The sequence below is a fragment of the Scyliorhinus canicula genome, unplaced genomic scaffold, assembly GCF_902713615.1.
Source record: "Scyliorhinus canicula unplaced genomic scaffold, sScyCan1.1, whole genome shotgun sequence".
In the NCBI taxonomy this organism is placed as follows: Eukaryota; Metazoa; Chordata; class Chondrichthyes; order Carcharhiniformes; family Scyliorhinidae; genus Scyliorhinus; species Scyliorhinus canicula.
In genome coordinates this window covers 4,706-13,334 of record NW_024055937.1, presented here as the reverse complement: position 1 = coordinate 13,334, position 8,629 = coordinate 4,706, and the positions used below count along the sequence as shown (strand labels likewise).

General features: G+C 46.9%; 1 protein-coding gene across 3 annotated transcripts; it reads right to left on the bottom strand.

Annotated features, from left to right (window-relative positions):
- Positions 1–536: 536 nt before the first annotated feature.
- On the bottom strand, positions 537–7,106 carry LOC119961349 (gastrula zinc finger protein XlCGF71.1-like). Of its 3 annotated transcripts, none has more exons than XM_038788738.1 (2): positions 7,005–7,106; positions 537–1,609 (listed from the first exon to the last, which is right to left on the bottom strand). In XM_038788738.1, the coding sequence occupies exon 2, from the start codon at positions 1,454–1,456 to the stop codon at positions 638–640; it is 819 nt and encodes a 272-aa protein (XP_038644666.1). In that variant the 5' UTR covers positions 1,457–1,609; positions 7,005–7,106; the 3' UTR covers positions 537–637. The 3 variants fall into 3 exon arrangements, 2 of the variants coding, with proteins under 2 accessions (XP_038644666.1, XP_038644667.1); XM_038788739.1 differs by lacking the exon at positions 7,005–7,106 and adding an exon at positions 4,740–4,758; XR_005459644.1 differs by lacking the exon at positions 537–1,609 and adding an exon at positions 6,278–6,354.
- Between the last annotated feature and the right edge of the window lie 1,523 nt (positions 7,107–8,629).

Genomic DNA, 8,629 nt, shown 5'->3' with positions numbered 1-8,629 from the left:
AGCGTTTGGACAAAGGTAATGCCAGGCACCTGGAAACTGTGTACAAGGAAGGCCCAAGATGTTCTGGGTGGATAATATCGGAATGTGGACTGGCCTCTCGATGGGACAGGCAGTGAGAGCAGCGGAGAAATCAGTGAGAAAGATTGTCTAAAGAGCAGCCAACACTCGGAATGAGGACGGATGAAAGACAAGACAGGACATCTGTAGTGGTGGAAAAAAGACTATTTACTAAACAGGATAAAATTAATGTACCATATCTGCCTTTGCAGATCATTGCAGTGGAAATGTGCCCTCGCTCGAAGAGAATCAGTCCCCTGGAATGAAACTTGGCAGACCGGCCAGTCCAGAGGGAAACACTCCGACCTCCCACATCACCAATTGTCAGAGTGAACATGGTTCAGTCCTGGATGTGATTCACAGCAGCAAAAACAGTAGAATCCAACCCCTGTAACTTGTGAACCTGCTGGTGTCTCAGCAGGTGGGATGACTGAGTGAATCCCTTCCCACAGTTAGAACAGGTAATGATCTCTCCCGTTGTGAACTCACTGGTGTGTGAGTAGGCTGGATGCATCTCAGAATCCTTTACCATACACAGGTCACAGTAAATGGTCTCTCCCAGAGTGAACTCCCCTGTGAGTCAGCAGGTTGGATGAAGCTCTGATTCCTTTCCCAGACATGGAGCAGGTGAATGGAATGTCCCCGGTGTGAACTCGCTGGTGTGACAGCTGGTTGGATGAATCTCAGAATCCTTTCCCAGACATGGAGCAGTAAATGGCTTCTCCCCGATGTGAACCTGCTGGTGTGTTCGCAGGTCTGATGCATCTCCGAATGCTTTCCTACACACTGAACAGGTAAACGGCTTGTCCCCAGTGTGAACTCGCTGGTGAGTCAACAGGCTGTATGAATCTCTGAATCCTTTCCCACACATGGAGCAGGTGAATGGCTTCTCTCCAGTGTGAACTCGCTGGTGTCTCAACAAGTCAGATGAAGTAGTAAATCCCTCCCTACACACGGAGCAGATAAACGGCTTCTCCCCGGTGTGAACTAGCTGGTGCCTCAGCAGGCAGAATGAATCTCGGAATCCTTTCCCACAATTGGAGCAGGTGAATGGTCTCTCCCCAGAGTGAACTCGCTGGTGTCTCAACAAGTCAGATGAATTAGTAAATCTCTTCCCACACACTGAGCAGGTAAACGGCTTCTCTCCGGTGTGAACGCGCTGGTGTGCCAGCAGGCAGGATGAATCTCTGAATCCTTTCCCACACTTGGAGCAGGTGAATGGTCTCTCCCCGGTGTGAACTTGCTGGTGTGTCCGCAGGTTGGACAAAGATCTAAATCTCTTCCCACACACTGAGCAGGTGAACGGTCTCTCGCCGGTGTGACTGCGTCGATGTGTTTCCAGCGCAGATGGGAAAGTGAATTCCTTCCCACAATCCTCACATTTCCACGGTTTCCCCATGGTGCGGGTGTCCGTGTCTCGATGCTTTTCCAGTCACACTGATGATAAAATGGCCGATGGTTTTCGCGTCCTAACAAATCGAGTGACTCTGTCAGATCTCGATGTGAAGTTTGGTTTGAGATTTCTTGCTGCAAATCCTCCCCTTTGAATATCCTGTTAAAGGAGTTTACAAATGTCATCACGGTCAGTACAGCTCAGAAATTCAGAACAGACAATTCTAGTTGCTGTGGAACATGCTTTCCTCTCTCGTTCCCCAAAAACTGTAAATTTCCTTTTTAAAAAAAATTATTATTGGAATTTTGCATTTAATATCAAAACATTGCAGAATATAAAAACAATAATAGTAACCAAACCGATAACAATGACAATACAGGTATCACATGCTGCTGCCGTGTCTGTGACAGTCATCCCCGTGTTATCAATCCCTCCCTCTGTTACATTGTATTAAACAGTTTAAAAAAAAAGATGTTCTTATTGGGACTTTTAATGTTTGATCATAAGAATTATACACAACTTGACATCAGTATTTACCGTTATTGCCAGGGTTGTTTGCGTTATTTACCATTACTTTCATTTAGCTGGTGGTGGGGGACACGGGTGGAGGGGGGGTCCTATTTTCCCCCCCCCTTGAGTTTTGGTCGGCGGTTTGGATGGTCCATCTCCCCGGTGCACACACTCTACCTCCCTCCCTCCATTCTCACTCTGCTCCCTCCCTCCATTCTCACTGTACCTCCCTCCCTCCATTCTCACTCTACCTCCCTCCGTCCATTCTCACTCTACCTCCCTCCCTCCATTCTCACTCTGCTCCCCCCTTCCATTCTCACTCTACCTCCCTCCCTCCATTCTCACTCTGCTCCCCCCTCCATTCTCACTCTGCTCCCTCCCTCCCTCCGCTCCCTCCCTCCCTCCCTCCATTCTCACTCTGCTCCCCCCTCCATTCTCACTCTGCTCCCTCCCTCCATTCTCACTCTGCTCCCCCCCACCATTCTCACTCTGCTCCCTCCCTCCATTCTCACTCTGCTCCCTCCCTCCATTCTCACTCTGCTCCCTCCCTCCATTCTCACTCTGCTCCCTCCCTCCATTCTCACTCTGCCTCCCTCCATTCTCACTCTGCTCCCTCCCTCCATTCTCACTCTGCTACCTCCCTCCATTCTCACTCTGCTCCCCCCTCCATTCTCACTCTGCTCCCTCCCTCCCTCCGCTCCCTCCCTCCCTCCATTCTCACTCTGCTCCCCCCTCCATTCTCACTCTGCTCCCTCCCTCCATTCTCACTCTGCTCCCCCCTCCATTCTCACTCTGCTCCCTCCCTCCCTTCTCACTCTGCTCCCTCCCTCCATTCTCACTCTGCTCCCTCCCTCCATTCTCACTCTGCTCCCTCCCTCCATTCTCACTCTGCCTCCCTCCATTCTCACTCTGCTCCCTCCCTCCATTCTCACTCTGCTACCTCCCTCCATTCTCACTCTGCCTCCCTCCCTCCATTCTCACTCTGCCTCCCTCCCTCCATTCTCACTCTGCCTCCCTCCCTCCATTCTCACTCTGCCTCCCTCCCTCCATTCTCACTCTGCCTCCCTCCCTCCATTCTCACTCTGCTCCCTCCCTCCATTCTCACTCTGCTCCCTCCCTCCATTCTCACTCTGCTCCCTCCCTCCATTCTCACTCTACCTCCCTCCATTCTCACTCTACTTCCCTCCATTCTCACTCTACTTCCCTCCATTCTCACTCTACTTCCCTCCATTCTCACTCTACCTCCCTCCCTCCATTCTCACTCTACCTCCCTCCCTCCATTCTCACTCTGCTCGATCTAATATACACCCTCCCTATCCTTCTGAAGGTGCTAATTCACACTGATCGACAGATTAATACTCACTGTTTCCTGTTCTCAACCATGAGATCATTACATCCTGCTTTTCTATTTGATAAGATCATGGCTGATCGGATTGTGACCTGAACTTCATTTTCTTCCTGTCACCATAATCCTCGACTCCCTTTTTGATCAAAACTCTAACTGGGCCTTGTATATTTTAACGATGCAGCCTCCACTGCTCTCTGGGGAAGAGAATTGCAAAGACTAACCCCCCTCTGAGGGAAGACATTGCTCCTCATCTCCATCAGAAATGGGGACCCTTTATTTTGACAATTTGCCCACTCGCTCCTGTATCCCCCATGAGGGGAAACATCCTCTATTCATCTCCCCTATCATGTTACCTCAGAATCTTATATGTTTCAATACGATCACCTCTAAACTCAAACGAGTCCAGGCCCAACCTTTCCTCACAACACAACACCTTCATCCCAGGAATCAGCCCGATGATCCTTCTCTGAACTGTTCCCAATGCAAGAATCACCCTCCTTAGTTAACGAGATTGAAAGTGTGCACCATACTCCAGGTACTGTGATCTGATGATAGCCATTACAGAGACACGGCTGCAAGATGACAAAGGCTGCGACCTGAATATTCAAGATTCCATCACTTTTCAGAAGGACAGGAAACTGGGAATATGCAGAGGGATAGTTCTGTTAATTACGGATGACATTAGTACAATAGAGAGAGATGACTTTAGTTATGGAAATCAAGATGTACAATCACATTGGGTAACGATAAGAAATGATAAAGATAGGAAGTCACTTGTGGGTGTAGTTTCTCGGCCACCCTAACAGTAACTCCTGTCATGGGAATGTCCCTTTGAGAACTGTTTGTCTTCTCAAATGTCTGCAGCGATGTCATTGTGTGGCGGGAGCTGGGCTGTGGGCCTAATTTTTAATTTTGCTTTGAGCTGGAAGCTGGTTGTGGCTCTGAGTTTTACTTTCGGTTTAGACAGTTGGAAGCTGCATTCAGACAAAAGAAGGTTTATCTGGTCTCTCTGCATATTTAAAAGGTGTCTCCAGATCACTTGATAACTTCAAACTAATAACTGTGTTGGGAAGGAATTCAAACCTACTGTTTTGTGGTAAAAGGGATTGTCTGAATTATGGATGTTGTTACTGGAGTGTGTTGCACGTTTTACTTGAGTGTAATTCGCGTTTATTGGAGTGTATTAACACGCCTCCGTTTAAAGGCTGTGTGCTTAACACTGCTAGGCTCTATGTGTGTATTTTCAGCTCGGGAGTCGCCAGGTGTCGTATAACACCTCACAAATATTCCAAGGTCAGGTTCAAAGTAATAAACGATACACCGATTAGTAAGTTCCAAACGATTAGTATTTATTATTACAAATATAATAAATACACATGCACACGCTAAGGGACTAAGCTACAACTAAACTAAGCGATCAGAATACTTAACTAAACAGGAACAGGCAAGGTCAGGGAGCGAGGCCCTCGTTTCGATCTTGGTCTGTAACCTTCAGAGAGTGTGCTGGTCGCTGGGGGTCTAGTGGGCCTGGTTCGCGTAGCGAGCGTCGTATTGTCACTTACGGTTCGGCGGCTGGTGCTCAACGGCTGGAGTCAGGATACAAGTCGAAGTTCTGGGTCGAAGTCAAAGCCGGAGCACGAAAAAAACAGACAGGACCATGTGTGGGGGTCTATCTTTATAGGGCCCCAATGTCTGTGCCTTTTTTGGGGCGGGCTTTCACCTTCAGGTATCGATTGGATCAGATCCCAATCGATATCTTTTGAATTCCCCCAATGTGAGGGTCTCTCCTCGATGGAGGGGGCGGTCTCTATGGTGGATACTTCTGGTGCCGCTCTGTCTGGACATCCACTTAAAGTATCTATTCAAAACCCAAATGTTGCCATTGTGTGTGCCCAGATCTGGATTGCCTCATTAATATGCAAAGCGTTTTGCTATTAACACCTTTGGTTTGAGATCTTCCACCTGGCCAGAAACTAGTTTTGCTGCTTGCAAAATGCTAATCAGTCTTTGCAGACTGCTTGTCTTGGCTAAACTGCTTTTTCCCTGCAGTCTTAGCAGTTCTCCATCTTGTTAGCCCAGTGTCCATCTTAGGTGGCTACAAGTGAAACAGTATAGGGAAGTTATTAAGGGTTAAATATAGAGTACTGTAGCTGTGTGGGGCATTTAGGTTTGTAGTTGATAAAAATGCTGACGATGTGTGTTTATAGAAATGTTAACTGAATTTGTAGAATAAACTTTGTTTTTGATTTAAAGTGCTGAAGTTGTATAACACCTGAAAAGTCAGCCCTTGTGCTCCTCATAACCAAAATCTATAAACAGATGTCGGTCAGGTGAACTCCACAATATATTTTGGTGTTCTCTGAACCCTGGCCCAGAACACTACACTGTAGGACGAGTGTACAGAGAGGAATAATGGCTCTGAGAAAAGTACAGCAATAATCATGGGTGATTTTAATCGACATGTAAATTGGGCAAATCAGATTGGCAAAGGTAGCCAGGCAGATGAGCTCGCAGAGTGTTTTGGGGACAGTTTCTTAGAGCAGCACCTGCTAGAGCTGACCAGAGAGCAAACTATTCTAGATTACTCAATCACTGAATTGTTAGGGTGCAGAAGGCCCATCGTGTCTGCACCAACTCTCCAAACGAGGATGATGACTTAGTGCCGTTCCCCGTACCTCCCTTGACAACTTCACATCTGAAATTATTGCTCAATACTGGGTTACAAAGTACTTGGGGTTAAACCCAGCAGCTTCTCCTGCATCTCCACTCCAGCCAAACTGATACAACAAACCAAAGGGAATTGGACAAGACTTTGGAAAGAAAAAAACGCTGCAAGGACGTGAAGAAAGGGCAGGGGAATGGGATGAGGCAGCATGGGTATGATGGGCTGAATGGCCTCCATCTGTATTGTAATCATTCAATGATTCTGTGAAAAAGGATTATAACTGGAGGCCAGAGACTAACCTCACAACCAACACCCTCCGCAATACAAATCAGTTCTTAATTGGTCTGTCTCTGCTTCTAGACTCGCTTCTGTGAGAAACGTCTGCAACAAAATAATAGCAAAATACTGGTTGCTGAAAATCGGAAATAAAAATATTCTGAAATGAAAATACTCAACATGTCAGTGAGTAACTGTGGAAAGAGAAATAAAGGTAACATCTCAGGGTGACAGAATCAATAAACATATGAACAAGGAACAGGAGTCACCATTCAGCCCCTCAATCCTGCTCCACCATTTAATAAGATCATGGCTGGTCTGATAGTAATCTCAAATCTTCAATTACACGGAATAAATATGGTGCAGAATTTGATGGTTAATATCAGCTGATGAGAAGAAGATAAATGATCTCCAGTGCAGGAAAAACAATTCCTGACCATGGGAAGATAAAGATGGTAAATCAGCAGCACATAGCCAAGGGATGGGCAGCAGTGAAAACTTCAATCAGAAACATTGGAATAAATAACAGTAATATACCAAACATGGTTAAAATAAATCCACTATTAGAGGCAGAAGTTAAACAATGGCAGAGAGGTGATGATGGATGGCAGAGCTGAAACAGAGCAATGGGTGAACATGGATTCAGATCCACAGTAAAGGAGCCAAGCTTGCCCCAGAGCCCTGGAACCAGAGCACAGATAATAAAACACAGCACTAAAACTCTAAATTATAGATGAATCCTCAATAATACTCACCTCTGGAACAATTTCACTGTTTTCAATTTTCAAACCTTCTGCTGGAGCTGCAGCTGGGAAGAATTCAGAAGCACTGGAATCAGAGGAAAATCAGTCTTCAAACTTTCTCCACTCCCTGCAAAGAAGATTACAAGAGTCATGTGTCAATTGTGGTTAGAAATGAAAGTAAAAATGTTTTACTTAAATTTGAGATTGCTGGGTGTAAATCCTCCCCTTCAAACTCCCTGTGAAAGGAGTTTCCAAAGTCCAGGATATTAATTCATAACATCCTCTCCTCCTGTTTCAGGTGCAGGTTCACAGAAGATGGGATACACTGACATTGGAAACAGTTCAGACAAGGTTCATTCAGCTGATTCCTGGTATGAAAGGTTTTATGGGGAAAGTTGGGCAGGGTCTCTATATACTGATTGGAGTTAGATAAATGAAAGGTGGTTTTGAAGATTGAGGGTGCTTGACAGGGTAACTGCTTAAAGCATTTTTCTCGACAGGGAATCTCAAACTGCAGGGAGAGTTTTAAAATAAGGGTCTCAAACAGAGATGTGGAGAAATTGTGACTCTCAGAGAGCCGGCGGAATTCTCTCCCTCATTGAGTGGAGGCTGGGCCATTGAGTGTATTCATATTGTGATATACAATTTCTACCTACAACTGAATCAAAGGTTAGGGAGCCAAGTTTGTCGAGTGGCCTCTTCCTGCGGCCTAATGACGACTATAGAATCCCTACAGTGGAGAACAAGGCCATTCAGCCCATTGAGTCTGCACCAACCCTCTGAAAGAGCACCCTACCTGGGCCCACTCCCCCCAATCTCGGTAATCCCACCTAATTTTGAACAAATTAAGGGGTAATTCTAGCATGGCCAAGGCACCTACCTGCACATCTTACGACTGTGGGAGGAAGCTGGAGCACCCAGAGGAAACACACGCAGACACAACGGAGAATGTGCAACTCCACTCAGACTGTCGCCCAAGGTCAGAATCGAACCTGGGTCCCTGGCGCTGTGAGGCCACAGTGCTAGGGCAGCACGGAGATACAGTAGTTAGCACTGCTGCCTCACAGTGCCAGCGACTCAGGTTCAATTCCAGTCACTGTCTTTGTGGAGTTTGCAGGTTCTCCTGGTGTCTGCATGGTTTCCCCCAGTTTTCTCCCACAGTCCAAAGAAGTGCTGGTTAGCCATGATGAACTGCTCCTTAGTGTCCAGGGATGTGCAGGTTCGATTATGGAGTTGCAGAGATAGGGCGTGACTGATGGGTGAGTGCACGTGTAGAGTTTTCTTTCAAAGGGTCCTGTGCAGACTCAATGGGCCGCATAGACTCCATATGCACTGTACGAATTCTACAATCTTATTCTTCTGTTATTCGGATGGCCGCACATGCGCTCTGCGATATCGAGGTGTCGGTCACCCTTCCGTCAATGCAAGAATCAAACATTTTCTCTCCTTGTCACCTAAACCCGACGGTGCGCCTACTTTCCGTTACGTCACCAAGATGGCCGCGCATGCGCTCTGCCTCACCTCTGAACTAAGATGGCAGCCTCGCAACATGGGCCTGATCCCAGGGAAAAGCTCCACAGCTGCGAACGCGGGACCTGCAGGGTCTTATGCCGGTCCTAGGGCCTACACCGGCTGTT

Bases quoted from the DNA above. Each gene is read 5' to 3' on its own strand.
- LOC119961349 (XM_038788738.1), bottom strand. From the start codon at position 1,456: ATGGGGAAACCGTGGAAATGTGAGGATTGTGGGAAGGAATTCACTTTC.